The sequence below is a fragment of the Hermetia illucens genome, chromosome 1 (assembly GCF_905115235.1).
Source record: "Hermetia illucens chromosome 1, iHerIll2.2.curated.20191125, whole genome shotgun sequence".
NCBI classification, from domain to species: Eukaryota; Metazoa; Arthropoda; class Insecta; order Diptera; family Stratiomyidae; genus Hermetia; species Hermetia illucens.
Genome location: NC_051849.1, coordinates 150,032,827 through 150,050,331, shown reverse-complemented (window position 1 = coordinate 150,050,331; position 17,505 = coordinate 150,032,827). Strand labels below are relative to the sequence as shown.

The 17,505-nt window shown below is 41.0% G+C and overlaps 1 protein-coding gene across 1 annotated transcript; it reads right to left on the bottom strand.

The window, feature by feature from the left end:
• Window positions 1–596: 596 nt before the first annotated feature.
• Window positions 597–10,589, bottom strand: LOC119661534 (ATPase family AAA domain-containing protein 1-B-like). Its single transcript, XM_038070914.1, has 3 exons — window positions 10,201–10,589; window positions 9,753–10,085; window positions 597–1,571 (listed from the first exon to the last, which is right to left on the bottom strand). Exons 1-3 carry the CDS (start codon window positions 10,380–10,382, stop codon window positions 950–952), a joined length of 1,137 nt encoding a protein of 378 aa, XP_037926842.1. The 5' UTR covers window positions 10,383–10,589; the 3' UTR covers window positions 597–949.
• Between the last annotated feature and the right edge of the window lie 6,916 nt (window positions 10,590–17,505).

The window sequence follows — 17,505 nt, the reverse complement described above, 5'->3', positions numbered from 1 at the left end:
GTTGTTGTGTCGTTAATGATGATGATCTTAAACAATGTAAATCGGTTGCAGGGCAATATTACATTACTGGAGCGCATATAAGGTTAAAACGACAGCAAATTAAGGAAAATGTTTTACGACCACGATAAAACTCCAAGTCACACATCTGAAAGGCAATGGTAAAAATGAACGACCACGAACCGAACGGAAATCTTCCCCAACCACTATATTCCTGCATGGCATCGAGCGATTACTTTTTGTTCCCGAATTTGAAGAAGTAGCTACAAAGCATATTTTTCTGCAATAAAGAAGTTGAGAAAGTTGTAGAAACATAGGAGGAACGTTTCAAAAAGTGCTTCACAACCCATGTAGTAATATTAACAAATAACTAAATAAATGTTTCATCACTTACTACATATTCGTTTATTTTTCTTTTTTAAGTTTCTCGCTTTTAGATTTTTATGGCTAGCACTTACTTGAAGTAGGACCCCGTCCTATATGACACCTCTACTTCTATTGTATCTCCCTTTCATAGCGAAGCCAGTAAGATGAACAACAATTTGTTGAATAATCCCAGCGTCACCATATAGAAACTCTTGTATAAAGCACAATTGATCTTCACGTTGACTTCCAATTTTATTCAATCATAAATATGTCAAAACCTTTTTCTTTTCAATAAATTGTCCTCTTGCGGCATCCTCTAATTCAAGCTGAATATACATTTTATCTACAAAAAAAACTAATCCTAATAATGTTTGCCGTTCTGACTTTCAAGTAAGAATTTCGAAAATACAATAGTTATCAGTCTCCGGTCCAAATCGGAATTTCACAATGTAACAATTTCACTCTCAAACTACTTTCAATATCCGTGGGAGTCATGACAGTGATAACAATGCAACTACACAATAAAATATATAATATTACGTCAGCCATACAGCAACCACTAGTTATTTCCCGTTTTTATGTTATTTTAGTCGAGATCGATTCTCGTGTCATGCACTAGAGTTCCTGTGTGCATTTTCGACTCGCGCATTTTACCAAATGAGTTCAACAAGTCCTCCATGTTGATAGCAAGCAAATCGTTGTCTTTGAGCGATGTGGAACTGTTTGCGTCAATTTTTGAGATACTTTCTTGATTAGTTCGCATAAAACTACGCATTCGGTGCACGGATGCATTACGGCAAAGCTCCCGAAGATCTGATCCGGAAAATCCATTGGTCAGCTTAGCCAAGCGATTTAGGTCTACATTAGGCGCTATTGTTTCAGTTTCTAAAATTAATTTCAGAATTTTTACACGTTGCTCATCACTGGGCAATCCGACATGGAATTGTGCTGGCATACGGCGCAGGATGGCTTTGTCAAGATCCTGTGGTCTGTTCGTCGCTCCCATAACAATGACCGTTGATCCTGTTTCAGTGCTCAATCCGTCCCAGAGCATCATGAATTGGGTTTTCATCATCGCCGTTACCTCATGATCATGCGTATTACGTGAACGTAGGAATGAGTCGATTTCATCGATGAAGATAATGCACGGCTGAATCTTCATTGCGAGAGAGAATACGGCTGAAGCGAGTTTCTGTGATTCGCCATACCTACAAGAAAAATATCAATGGCATTACATAATTATTGATCAACTAATACTTTATGCTCAGATTGTATATATTGTAGACATTGGATGCGAAGCATATTTTGACCGAATACATTCAAATGACAACATTTACCATTGCATCATTTCAGAAATTATCTTAGGAATTCCATTTCCACAAGTATCGAAATATATTGTAATGAGTCATAAAGAAATAAATCTAATTTGAATTTCTCGCAAACGGTTATGAAATTAGTGGATTATTCAACACATTTAAGGGACTTTCCTAGTGGTGGTTTGAAAAATAAGCTGCATGTTTTTCGCTTAAAGAAACCCTCTTAGAGAATAGACTTTTTTTGTTTATAAAAGCCTTATAAATGTATATTTTTTAGGAATTTTTAGTTGAAAGCTTAAAGGCTTAAAAAGACATGTTGCTGGCGTTAACAATTTGATACCAAATGAAAAATTCAAAAAGATTCTTAGTATCGCCCTTGTAAAAGTACCCAAAATCGCATATCTTTCTTTGCAATAACTCGGGCAAAAAAAAAACAATTTGACATAAATATTCTTTATAATTTTAGCTCAAGCAATAGTCAGGCCTGACAAGATGAGTGGAAGAGGTGAGTTGCCCGATATACGACCGAATAAATCGATCAGTACTATATAAAAATACCGTTCGAGAAGAAAATTCTCCAAAGGATTTTTGATCCTCTTCAGCAGATTGAACGATTTCGAAGAATTCCATCGAAAACACTGCAAATTTTTGGTTATGTATAAAATATGGCTCAATAAGCTGCGATGGGCGAGTCATTTAATATGAATGGGAAAAGATAATCCAATCTGAACAGTCTCCAGGGGCAATTTTTATAGTAGAAAAAACATGGCGGATCCTGCCTTAAATGGAACGACGTCGTAGGTCAATACGATAAACAACTGCTGGGGATATCGAATTGATGGACTTCACCGCAAAACTGGAATGTTTGAAGTTCGTTACTAAGACAGGCCTAAATCGAATGTTATAAAGTAATCTCAACAAAATTGATCAGACATATAAAAATGGCAAGGGTCAATCAAGATAATTCGACGCGAATTTTAGATAAAACAAGTCGGGAAAGTATCTCTGGTAGTAAAAACATATCTTACCACTCCTTGTTGCACCGGAGATTCGTCGAACATGTCCCGGACTACACACACTAGTTTATCACTTTATTACTCGCAGTGACACAATCAAGAGCGCCATCAGGGAAGGTGTTCGATTTAAAGGTTATCGCGGAAACTGTTTACCAATAGTCGATGGGGTCAGAGGCGGCGGCAACAACAACGACGCGCTGCAGGTAACAGTTTCAGTACTCGCCGATGCACCCTTCTTCATCGTCCGGCTGAAATCTCCGTTGAGGATAGGGATGAATTCCAAAGAGCGTCTATAGAATTTACGGAAATGTTGCACAGACCAGAAATTATATTTCAAATCAATGATCGAATATTCGACAGGAACATTGCCGCGACTGAAAAGGCGGGGTATTACTAGGCTAATTCAAACCAGCACTGGCAATGCCAGCAGACAGATGAAAAACAAAGTGCAGAGGATTTACTGGAACTATATCATCCCCAGTGAGACAGCCGTAGTTGAAATTCTGAACACACTAAAGCAGAAAGTTTCTGGTGTATACAGTCGGTTGTTGCGGTATGGCTAAAGTCACTCCAAACATGTTCAGAATACAATACACGGATCCCTCAACGAGTCCCAAGAGTGTGTCCAGACAGTTCAGTTTTCGGCAACGGGAGAAAAAGAGTTTTGAGGCGGAATTTTGTGGCAAAGAACTAGTGGCGACCTGGTCTCGATTGGGTGCAGAATTTCTGCTACAAAAAGTTTACCAGTATACATGGTCGGTTGGCTCACAGTACAAACCAGATCATTAGTCGGCCTGAGTAATTTCCACCTTTCCTCACTGCGGGAATTACCTACTTTACCCCTAAAATGGACACGGTTCAGAACGCTGTGAACATAAGACCGATTACTTGCTTACTAACCCTCTAGAATTTCTCAACTTCCAGTATTAGTGAAAGGGTGAATGCGCACCTCGAGACTAATAACATCCACATCCAAGTTATGAACGAGACAGACTGCAAGGAACCCATGCTCGAGTTAGAGATCTGAAGGATGCTTTGCTGTCCGAATTCCTGCGACGTGCGAAGCTGGTGCTGAAATCGCATCTTGGCGAAGAATATCCCTCACTACCCCTTCACTAGCTTATGCATTCGCAGTATTGCCGTGGGCGAAGACCAATCTTAAAAACGTACAACGGCGGATTTGGACAACTATGTCTATATTAGGGCATTTTTTGAGCAAAAAAAAAACAGAAGAGGGATATTCTGAAATTTCTATAGTAGCCTAATTATTTAAAGGTAAGATTCTGGACAAAGTACTAATTCTAGAAACTTGGCTAGTGAATGGGAAGATAACCGGACCCGGGGAAGCAGCAAATAAGTGGATAATGTGCATGTTCTCTGGCAAGCCCAGGAGAAACATATTTACCAAATACGAAATTCAAACACTAACACTAAACAAATTTACATCTGGTGACTAAATACACGACCAGTTTTGAAAACAGACAGACAGATAAACGGATAGACAGATATCGACTCGATTCTAATAAAGTTTTGTTCCACACGAAATCTTAAAAAGACTAACGGTTTCGTCCAGAGCAAAGGCAACTCAGACGCTGCCTCTCCTTTGCCGTGAGAGCAGCATAACTGAAAATGCCAACAAGTTAAAAACGCTCGTTTATATAATCGCAAAAACAGGACAAGGGTGCGAATATTATCCAGGAACGAAACTGTTAGTCTTTTTTCTTTTTGTATGCTTCGGTGCTATGCCCCAAACGAGGGACCCGAGAACCAAAGAAAACCTGAGAGTAAGTTGCTCTCTATTTGGTCCGGTCCAATATCAAGTGGATGTGGACTTAGGAGCGTTTTCTACCTGTTCCCACTTTCGGTCACGCTGCTCCCAGGGCAGAGGTGAGGCAGCATCTAGTGAGTTGCCTCTGCCCTGGACGAAACCGTTAAGCCTGAAGCACAACGTAGGAATGAATGCGTGCATGCGCACTGAGAGCTGTCAAACGAAGTTTATTACAAGGACTTGTATAAAGCAATATGCGGAACGCAGAAAAGTTGAGGAAAATTAAACTTTTGCGGTGCGTGACGGATGATAGTTTGCTGACACTTCACGTCATTTGAAACCGGCGCTTTTCGTTTTCGTGTTATTTTTGAATGTAATTAATTTGAATGCATTCGTTTTGGGAACTACGGAGAGCACTATTTCCCGTGGTAAGCACTAATTATTGTTTGCATTAGTCTCGTCGCTTCCATTCATAAAAATTGAACTTAAGCCGGAAGAATGTGCATTCTTAGTGGCATTTAATTCTATGATTTCCCATATCATAAAATATGCAAACAGGTCGATCGTCCGCTCACAAAATTACAGAATTGCACATAATCTTCAAGTTTACGCACTTAGTGTATACATCTCCCTATATTTTATGTTATGAAATTCATACAATTAGATGTCATTAAGAGTGCACCTACCTCCGTTTTAAATTAGATTTTTATGAATAGAAGCGACAGGACTAATGCAAGTGACATTAATAATTAGCACTTGTAACGTAAATAGTGCCGTCTGCAGTGCTCAAAACGAATTCATTCAAATTAATTACATTCAAAAATAACAACCGAAAACGAAAAGCGCCACCAAATTGCAAATGTCATCAAAACGAACCTTGCCAACCTGAAATCTTCATTGCACATTGAAACGGCGTGCGGATCGAAGCTTGTTTCGTGCGCACTACGCACGCATCTTAGTTTTATCTCCAGCTTTAATCTTTTTTCTTTTTGTATGCTTGGGTGGTGGTCAAAGGGTAGTATAGGTCCTAGGGCGGAACGTGGATTATTATCCACGTTGGAGCTAAAACTTGGGAAGCACCTGCTGAACCAACACCAACAGCTCTACTACCAACCCTTATCTCCATGTCCACGTAGTGACCGCTAGGAGCTCTTTCTTAACGAAAAGCTGCAGACGGAAAAGTATGAAGGCGAGTTTACCGCGCCTAAAAACAAGACAAATTGTGCCAACTGATCCTCCAGATTGGATAGGGCTGACAACCCTACACGGAAAACAACGAAGCCACAGAAGGAGCCTCGGACAGGATGAACTTTACAAGGACGAACCCGGCAACGACAACGGAATAACGATTTGCGCATTTTCTCATGGAACGTGCGCTCCTTGTACAGAGATGGAACTGCCAAGGAGCTAGCCGATACCCTGTCCCAATATAGGGCTGATGTAACAGCGCTGGAAAAGATGCGCTGGCCAGGGTTTCCTGGAGAAGAGCCACTACACCATATATTATAGCGGCCATCCAGTAAACCATATGCACGGAGTAGGTTTCTTGGTCAGCCAAAAAATGAAACCTGCTGTTATCGGTTTTGAAGATATAAGCGAACGGCTATGCACTCTGCGCTTACTATGCAAATTTAGAAATATGAGTTTTATAAACGTTCACGCCCCTACAGAAGAGACTGCAGAGTCGGAGAAGGTTACCTTCTATGAGGCAGTTGAACGGACCCTCGAAGCCTGTCCCAAGTGTGATATCAAAATCATACTTGGAGATTTCAACAGTCAAGTAGGAACGGAGCCCATATTCAGGCGGACTGTGGATTATTCAGTTAACAAGATCGCACGAAATGGTTGCTGGAAATACCTAGTTTGCGCGGAAAGCGGTCCACAAACGTACGTGGGCCTCTCCAGAGACCAAATTGGCCACATGTTGATTGAACACCGCCACCTCTCAGCCTTGATAAATGTCTATAGACTCGGATCACTATCTAGCTAACAGATGTCCTGGAGATGAAGCATCAACAAATGATCTTCACAACCACCTGAAGAACGTTATCATTGATACGGCCTCAGCCGCAAGAAAAGTCAGAACGGCTGATTTGACGATGAATAGAAACTAACAACGGAACGGAAGGATGTTGCATACCGAATAATCTTGCATTCTCAAAGAACGCGGGCACGCCCAGAGACGACACGAACTTCGTCGAAATGAGAAGCGACTTCATAGACGGAAAAAGGAAGCCTAAGAGAATCAGCAAGTCTGTGAAATCGAAAAGTACAGAGAGCAACCGCACCAGGCGCGGAAGTTTTACCAACAAGTCTGCAGGATGAAGCCTTATACACCTCGATGCTCATCTTGCCGAGGCAAAGAGGAAAATCTGATTTCCGACAGAATGAGCATATTGGAGCGATGGGTTGAGTATTTTGATCAACTGCTCAACAACCAAAATATCGGCGAGTTCGAGGTCCCGCCAACTGAAGACAACGGACAAATGCTGCCACCACCAAGCATAGAAGAAACAGTACGTGCAATCCACCGGCTTAAAAACCATAAGTCGTCGGAAGCCCATGGAATTACAGCCGAATTGGTTAAATATGGAGGCGACCAAATACACCAAGTGATTCATCACCTGATGCTCAAGGTGTGGAACAGCGAATCAATGCCTGACGACTGGTAAAGAGTCATTATCTGTCTCATACATAAAAAAGGGAGATATCACACAGCACAGCAATTAGAATGTTTGGCCCCCTACATGAGGATGGACGATTCCGTAGCCTACATAACGACGAAATCTATGAGCGATACCATGACCGTTAGGTTGTGGATAAAATCCGGCTCATCCGTTGCACCATTTTTTCATCGACTTTAAGGCCGCCTATGATAGCATAGCCAACGTAGCCAAACGTAAAACTGTATATAACCATGAGAGAATTCGGGATCCCGACGAAATTACTAAGACTGACTAAGCTGACCCTGACCAATGTACGAGGCCAGATAAAAGCAGCAGGATCACTCTTAAGACCATTCAACATCACCAACGGTCTCAGACAAGGGGATGCCCTATCAAGCGTCCTCTGCAAACTGGCCCTGGAGAAAGTGATTCGCGATGCAGACGTAAATGCGGGAGGCACCATCCTATTCGGGTAGGCTTGAAGAGGCCTACGCTGACGATATTGACATTATGGGAAGAACAACCCGAGATGAACAGCCTACTTTCATCTAAATCGAGCAGGCGGCGAAAGATCTCAGGCTGCACATTAATGAAGGAAAGACCAGGTACATGGGGGCAACTTCAGCGCCAAAAACCAAAGAACGAAGAATATCGAATCGCACTGGACAAACGAAAACAATAAAGATAGGAAGCTAAAACTTTGAGACCGTTGAAAATTTCTCCTAGGGTCGAAAATCACCACCGATAACAGCACGGTTGTTGGCAACCAACAGAGCCTATTTCAGCTTACAAAAACTGTTTCGCTCGAAACGTCTGACCATAGGATCAAAGCTCTTACTGTACAAGACTGTGATCTTGCCAGTCCTTATGTATTCCTCGGAAACCTGGGTTCTTAGCGAAAAAAAATATCAGGTTTACGGAGAAAATGCCTTGCAAGTTCGAATAATACGAATAATAATAGTTCCTCCTCTTTCGTTCAGAAAATTTCGATGTAAAAGAGGCCGAAACTCCGACCAAATTTTGGAAAAGATTGTTGTTTTGAACCCTTTGCTTCCGGTTACATACCTGCATTCATCACGAGGTTCTATAAGTGGATACCATATGATCGTAGTGTAATTTTCTCTTTAGAATTTGAGGTTGCAAGCAAGCAACTATTGGAAGGAGTTGCCATTAGAGACGTAAATGTATTACGCAAGATAACATCGATAGAAAAGAAACGAACTGCAACCAAGCCTTAGGTTTCCCACGCTATAACTTAAGGGGTCATCCCGTGTGTCGGATCAGGGGAATCGAATTTTTTTTTTGGCATCAATTGTATCTAGATAGTGTAGAATATATGGACAAAGTGATTTTTTGATATTCGGGGTCGATCGGAAATTATAGTGTTAAAGACGTGATAAGTCACATGGCAGATTTATGTCGATCGCCGTAATAAAGCTTATATTTATCGGTCCGAATGACAAGGACAAGAATTAAAGTCAGGGCCGTACATGTGTTTCTTCAAGAAACCTAAGGTTTATGGACTAGGTATAGCAGATTAATGGTCAGTTAAGATTTTATGGCTAAAAATCACATTCTACTTTTTAAATGCGTTTTTCTCGAAACCGCATGTTGAAAATCGGCTGCCACTATACCACAAAATCTATCCAACCAAATTCTTTGAAATTTTCACAATTTATTCAGAACATATTTCTACGGTCCGCAAACTAGGATAATTGCGATTCATTCAGTAGTTTTTTCTATTGATTGAAGAAGCCGTAAAAAAACGTCAAAATTCACAAAAAAAAGTTTAACAAGGCACCAAAAATTTAGTTTTTAATAATCCTAGTTTGCGGACTGTAGTTAAGTGTGTACGTTAAAATGCCGTTTACTTTTTTCTCTAAGATAATCACAGCGCCCTCTAGCGTGGCAGTAGAAAAACACATATTTTTGGAGATGGGCGTATAAATTGCCCTGTGTTTCAATAACGAACTATGTGATTGGGCCGGTAAAATTACTGTGTACGCTCATGATATTAATAAATCTATGGTGAAAAATTCGTGTTTGTATCTTTCTCCAGTTCTTCACAAAAAATTTCTAAAAAAGCCAAAAAAAACGGCTTTCACACGGGATGACCCCCTTAAATCTGAAACCACCAAATTAATTAGCTGCTTTGTCACGGTGTTCCTAGCCGGGACAGGTGCCTCAACCACGGACCATCAGCTACTAAATCGATGTCATATCACACCAGGCTGAAATGTAAACGCATGCTCACAACGGATACGCACTCATAATCTAGGAGCAGTCACATCACCCAAAATTAAACTAATCGACATCGCTGACATTATAGGCACAGGCTGCCATCCGGCCTTGCGAGTCCCTTCTACGTGATCGAGAACAACAATGGAAAAATTAAAGATTCGAGCCACCAAAACCTTTGCGAAGCAAAAATAGGAGAGCAGGGAGGAAATACTATGCAGTTCGTCGTTCCGGAAATGAATTACCAAATGTAAGTGCTCCAGTCTGCACAGAAGCTTTATTCTAAATGGAGAAATGGGGGAAAACCATTAACAAAGGGCCCTTGAAATCCCAGCTATCCCTAAGAACATGTTAACAATAAAATATTTAGGGCATAAAATCTTACCATTTATCTGTAAGCATGGCAACATCCAAATTGATAAATCGCATGCCTGCCTCCTTAGCGGTTGCCTTGGCAATGAGTGTTTTTCCACAACCAGGTGGGCCATGTAAGAGCACTCCTTTCGGTGCCTGCCACAACTTCGATTGGTTGAACAAATCCCGGTGTCGTACTGGCAAGACAACGGATTCCCTCAGTTCCTGGATAACTGAGTCCAGCCCAGCTATGTCCTCCCAACTCACTGTAATATCCTCCGGAACTACCAGGTGCGAGGCAATCATCAACTCATAGTCGGTCAGTGTGTTTATTTGAACCTGGAAGCCGTTTCCCTCCTTCAACCTGCAAACGAAATTCTTTACTAGGACCAAACACCTGATTTATGATTAATTTGACAATCGTTTTGTCAAGAGTCCAAAATTCGAGGTTATGCCAATCATGTTCGTCGTTCACTCACCTTTTCAACTGTTCCTCGGCCTTTGTGCGTGCTTTCTTCTTATTTTTGTTTGTCGGGTCTAAGTGAGTTAACATCCATTTCACTGAATAATAAGTGACGACTGATGCTATCGACACACGGAGTAACAACTGAATGATTTCGTTGCGACTCACTTGAGAGCCTCCGATACCAAAATTGTTCATAACGAAAATTTCACGAGATTATATGCGTATCCTTCGAGATTATATCTTTAGTGAATTTATGAAATTCTACTTGTTAATTCGAGTGGATTAAATGCACATTTGTTCAAATAAATCACGTTCGTCGATCTCCTTCGAAATGTACAAACCGATAACGAAAGCGAGAATTATAGGATGAAATTATTGGGTAACTATCAAAGTGACATTTCGTGTTCACAATTAAGCGACGCGTGCGGATGGGGTTGGAGTATAGGATTAGAAAATGTCAATCTATTTCAATTATTAGAAATAACGCGTTGAAACAGCGCTTGGATTTTTACGTTTGATTTCAAAGCTATGAAATAGAATTAAATTTTCGTATTGTTGATCGAAAAAAAACGCATAGAAGATAAATGTATAGAACCTTATCACAATGAGGTATAACACTAAAAGCTGTTCACAAAGTTATATAACAGTTCGATTCTGGACTATGCTCTACACTCGATATTGACGTCTTAGGGGAATACCCGGAATATATATTCAATTGAATAACGCGTCTGCTTATGCAATTAGATGCTGGTGCAGTCCGGTAACTCGAGTTTTGTGTCAGACGATCTAACCTCAGGAACTGACTGCAGCAGAATAACTGAATTGTACGAATACGAATTGTAAAGAAGCCTAGTTGAACGCTGCGGGCCTAGGGCTAATAAAACAGGTTCTTGAAAGAAATTGAGAAGGGTCTTAATTTGAGATAGAACATATCCATATGTAAATATACATACATATTTACAGTTACACAGTGAAGAATTGATTTGGTAGAAAACGGTAAATCCAACCCCTCGATGTAGATGAGAGGAGTAAAAAGTCCGTGGCAATCAGGTGTTCAGCTAAGAAACTTTTCAACTACGAGAAACGAGCGAGGTTTGGATAGATATTATTTGTCTGGTAACATATCAACAGGTTCAGAAGTTTGGCAAAGATATGGGCAAAACTAAGTAATTTTGGAATATGTAGGCATCGAAGCTACTAAAAACATAAAAGGGAAATGTGAATGTTTAGGTGCAAGCCATATTAAACAAATTGTTTAGGCCAGTAGTGGTTCGATCATACCACAAAAGAAGAGAATTACGGTTGATAGAAAGTAGAATAAATTAATATTCTTATAAGTATACATATGTTCTCTACTTATATCTATAGAGATCCAGAGTACATGGCCAAAAATAATTTCTGTTATAACCTTTTCCGGACTGAGAATGGTCCACTCGAAGCTCAGCTATGTAAAATCTATCGAAAACCATCTACCCCTCAGAAACCCTTTACAGAGATCATTCATCCTATTCTTCGTCTTTGTTTTTGTAATTAATACCCGTCTTTTTGAAGATACTTTACTACTTTACTTTACTAGTGGGTAAGGCAAGATTATTTTATTATTATAGGAAACACTGGATATTAATTTGCAGAGATAAGGGATTTGTTGTAAAATGACACAATTATATTATTTTTTGTGTTTAAGGTATACCATATTGTGTTGGCGGTCAAAGGGTAGTATAAGTCCCAGGGCGAAACGTGTATTGGTGCCCACGATGGAGCATAAAACCTGGAAAACGCCTGCTGAACCAACGCCAACAGCTCTACTACCAAACCCTATCTCCACCTCTACATGGTGATCGCTGGGAGTTCTTTTTCATGAAAAACTGCAGACGGAGAAGGATGAAGGCAAGTCTCAAGCGCCTAAAAACGGGACAACATGTACCAACCGGTCCTGCAGGTTCGTTGCAGGATGGATTTTACAACGATGAACCCGCGAACAACAACGGATTAACGATTTACGCATTTTCTCATAGAACGTGCGCTTCCTGTATAGACCGAATGCTGCTTAGCAGCTAGCCGATACCCTGTCCCAATATAAGGCTCATCTAACAGCGTTGCAAGAGATGCTCTGGACAAGGACCGGTTTCCTGTAGAAGAGCCACTACACCATATATTATAGCGGTCATTCAGTAAACCATGTCCTCGGAGTAGGTTTCTTAGTAAGCCAAAAAATGAAACCTGCTGTTATCGGCTTTGGAAATATAAGCGAAAGGCTATGCACTCTGCGTTTGCGAGGCAAGTTTAGAAATATAAGCCTTATAAACGTTCACGCCCCTACAGAGCAGACTGCAGAGTCGGAGAAGGATATCTTTTAAGAGGCAGTTGAGCGGACCCTCGAAGCCTGTCCCAAGTATGATATCAAAATCATACTTGGAGATTTCAACAGTCAAGTAGGGACGGAACCCATATTCAGGCGATACGTCGTCTCCCACAGCTGACACAATGATACTAACTTTAACGGACTGCGGTTTATTCAGTTAGAAGTATCGCACGAAATGGTTGTTAGAAGTACCTAGTTTGCGCGGAAAGCGGTCCACAAACATACTTGGGCCTCTCCAGATCCCCTCTGGAGCACCTTCAACTAAATTGACTACGTGCTGATTGAACGCCGGTACCTCTCAGCCTTGATAAATGTCAGAATACATAGGGAGGCCAATATAGACTCGGATCACTGTCTCGTTGGCATAGTGCTCCGAACTCGAATTACAAGTTTAACCAACAAGTCAGAAGGATTAAGCCTTATAAACTTCAATGGGTATCATGCCGAGACAAAGAGGGAAATCTGATTTCCGACAGAATGGACATATTGGAGCGATGGGTTGAGTATTTTGATGAACTTCTCAAGAACTAAAATATCGGCGAGTTGGAGGTCCCGCCAACTGAAGACGACTAATAAATGCTGCCACCACCAAGCATAGAAGAAACATTCCGTGCAATTCATGGGCTTAAAAACCATAAATCGCCAGGAACCGATGGAATTACAGCCGAATTGGTTAAATATGGACGCGACCAATTACACCAAGTGGTTCATCAACTGATGCTCAAAGTAAGGGACAGCGAATCAATCCCTGACTACTGGCAAAGAGGCATTATCTGTTCCATGCATAAAAAGGGGGATATCACGCAGTGCAGCAATTAGAATGTTTGGCCCCCTACATGAGGATGGACGATTCCGTAGCCTACATAACGACGAAATCTATGAGCGATACCATGCCCGTCAGGTTATGGATAAAATCCGGCTCAATAGGTTACGGTGGGCGGGTCACTTAATCCGTATGGATGAGGATGATCCCACCCGGAAAGTCTATAAGGGTAATATCTATAGTAGAAAAATAAGACGGGGCAGACTCTGCCTGAGGTGGAGCGATGGCATAACTCAGGACGCCAGACAGCTTTTAGGGATATCGAATTGGTGGACCTTGGCGCAAAACCGGAATGTCTGGAGTTCCTTATTAAGGCAGGCCTAGACCTGATACCGGTTGTTGCGCCGTTGATGATGATTATCGGGTTGGGTTGCCTTAAACTTTCTGTTATGGTTATCGTTGTGTGGGTATCATCTATAGGAAAAATATCCTTTCATCTTGTCTGAGCTGTGACAAACGAATTGCTAAAGCAAGATTATTAAAAGATATAAAATATTGAAAGCACCTGCGTTAACTAATGAAAACAAAGCGTGCAGACTAGAATATAACATTACAAATTTTCTTAATGTAATTAATTTCAATCTTGCGGATTACTAGGGTTACTTCTAGTTTTTATAGTTTAGATCATTTAGTCAAGTGATAACAAACAGATTCTGGATGGGACAGTGAGATTTAAAAATTGTTGCCGTGAGATGCGAAAGGAATCAAAAATATTTTGTTTAGTTGGGGTGCATTAGACAATATTCCAAAATGTTGTCCGTTCAATGGATAACCGCCTATTTGAGATAATTAGCCAGAAGTAGATATTACATATTATTAAATTTGTCTTCGACTATTCATTTCTTGATACTATAAAAATAAATAATTGTTTTGCAAAGTGGACGTATAATTTTTTGGGGACAACATTTTACAAAAAATGCATTTTCTCCTAAAAATAATATTGTTATAATGTGCTTAACATGTGCAAAATTTGTCCAAGTACTTCAATTAAATATTTTCTTAAGCAAATCTCGTAAATAAAAGAAATTAGTATAACAATTTTCAAAAAATAGGGTGGCCGTATAATTTTGTGAAAAAGTTTAGTTCACCGCGGTTTTCGTTATATGTGCCCAATGAAAGGTCTGAGAAGATTATCAGAAAGGGTTCTAAGGTGAGATGATGAGAGAGATGTCATTAAAAGAATCTAAAGAGGTTTTTTAAGTGAAGCAAAACCAAACCAATCAAAACAACTTATAAAAAGTATACTAGTGCTAGTTTTTATGTATTAATTTGTACAAATTTTTGTCGCTAAATTCTAATTTAGCTGAAATATATGAATTATGTTAATATCTTAACTGAATTTCAAAGGTAATAAAAATGAGAAATTCTATCCACTGACTCAGTTTTGCATTATTAACAGATCAATTAGGAATGACTGTATACAAACTAGTAAGAGTTTCTATTATTAGTGCAGGTAGAGTAAAGAGCCGTTTATACCTGAAAATAATTCGGTTTTCCTGAAAATTCGGCTTTTAATTCGGATATTAGGCTGCCCGCCCATTGCTACCGGAAACCTGGAAATTCACCTGAAAACACAGGGGCGATCCATGGATGTGGTTTATAAAGGCACCGCGTATGCCTGCTCGTTGTTGGAATTTTACCTGCAAACTGCTAGGGATTATGTTCTGGGAATCATTTAGAGGAATTAGTATTGTACCCTCGGAAATTAATGATTTTCATTTGTATATGTTGTTGGTCATCGCCCTGATATATATTTTAGAAGATTTTAAGCCATTTGGTAATTATATTCTTGTAACGGTCCCCTCACCAATTTTCGTAATGCAGGCATATGGATGTATAGTATATAATATATCGATCTGATTACAGGAAAACTATCAAAAATTTCCCTAAACCTGCTCCCGCCTACCTAATGCACATCAGTATTGAGCGATGGCTGGCATGATGGAAAATAAATGTCAACGAGGTGAGATCAATCCACGTTACTTTCACGTTCAATTAGAGCCTGGCTTGCAGAAGGAAGATTAAAACAAACTTTGCAATTTGATTAATATTCTGTTGATTTCTTTATAAGGAAGATACACTCTCAACCTCAATATGAAAAGGAAATTGCAACGAAAAGACTACCCTCTTGATAAATCCCAAAAAAAACTCATAGAAATTAATATTGTCGTAACCATGCATGAATTGCATCCACAAAAAGTACTAAGTTTCTATGAAACGAAATTAATATTCTAGTTGTCAAGGAAAAAGAAATCGTTGTTAAGAAAACAGTGATTATTAACGCATTACGATGCTATAACCAAACCTTCTAAATCATCTTGCAATTCACCTGTCCCTAGCCATGTTCACCGAACTTCTTTCTAACCTCTATTTTGTTAGTTTAATTTAGTGGGGGAGCCGCAGCTCCAAGCACTCAAGGCCTTCTTAAAAGAATAGGTTGTCAAAGAGACAAATTCACATGTTAATTGCTTGCTTGGAATTTCTGATGGCTCTCGCCGATATACTCTAGGAGCGATAGCAATAATATGTCATGTGTTGGGCAGGCAGGTAGGTACCAGTGGCTGCTCTGGGAAGCCCAATTAGCGCTGTGGTGCGCCATTTTGATGTCGCAAACTTCTACGCACCTCCTGTTATGGGAGTAAGGAGGCAAAATCTAGCCGGCAGCACCCCACTCTGCAGCTAGAAATTTCTCTGAGCTCCTCAAAAAATGGTTTACCTAGTGTCATCAGCCCTGATTCTAGCTAGAGCTGGTCAATCGCAAAGGAAGTGCCTGAGGGTTCCCCCTCTGGTGGTGGGCCCCCACCATCTGAGATCCACGGCTGCTTAGTAGTGAGAGTAGATTCCGCCCTTGACAGTCGCCAGTGGGGCACACACTGTTCCCGTTGAAGGACTGCCAAGAGCAGAGCCCCGCTTGGCAGTCAGCCTGCTCATTTCCCTCTATGTTCCTATGATCGGGACCCCAGGGGAGGGTGACCTTGAGCGTGCCACCCAGACTGTTCAACGCGTTTTGAAAGCACAGGAGTTGGACGAGCTTGTCCTTATCCGTGCGGATACTCGGCAACCAGATGCGAGCGACCGGTCTCCTGGGAATCTCGTCATATGGGGTGACTTTGAGCTTTACGCCCTCCTCCCGCCGATCTTAACGACGCACGAACCGAGAAAGTTACTGGAATCTCCATGCATGCAAATAATAAAGTAGAATGCATGCAAGTAATAAAGTAGAATCGACGGACCACTTGAGAGGAATCAAACCAAGGGATGGATCCCGCGTGTCCGCTTTTGGGGTTGCTCGATGACCATCTCCGACAGCCTGGTCTCAAAACTGGTCCACACCTTCAGCGCTAGTTTGCCGTTAGCGGAATTGCCATCCGTCAGCGCCACACGTAAGTGGCCAATGGCCACGTCGCTGAAGGGTTTTGCAGTGTGTCACACGAACTCATCTGGTATGCTCTACCATGATCCGAAAAGCAAAGTTTGAAGTGTGGGGGTGTATCAAAAACACTTCGTGTCTCTGTTGTTGTTCATCAAGGAAGCGCCATCTCACCACTTCCTTTTGCTTTTGTTATGGAGACTGTCACACGGGACATCCAGCATCCAGGTCTCAGATTGAATCTTAATAAAACTGAATTTTTGGCGACCGGTTCGCATGAAACAGGCACAGTGACTGTCAGCGGCAGTAACCTGCACAGAACTGAGCGATCTAAATATATCGGGTTAGTGCTATCAGCCAATGGAACACAGCGTTATGAGATTGCTTCACGCATTAGCGCAATCTTGATGAAATGGCGTTTCACAACTGGTGTTCTTTGTGATCGACGTGTCAAAGAACGTCTCAAATCTAAAATTTACCGCAATGTCGTCCGTCCTGTCGCTCTCTACAGTTCTGAGTGTTGCCGACTATAAAAGGCAATGAACGCCGTCTTGCAGTAAAGGAGACGAAGCGCAGCAAACGCAATAGCGTTGGGTTAGTGGCGTGACACATTTTGATTACATCCGAAATGAGGATATCCGTGAACCGTATGGGGTTGCACCGATCGTGGAAAAATTACGAGGGAGGCATCATCGATGGTCATGTAATTGGCACTAACGAAAATTCACTTCTCAAGATTGTTCTGAACATCGAAGTCGATGGT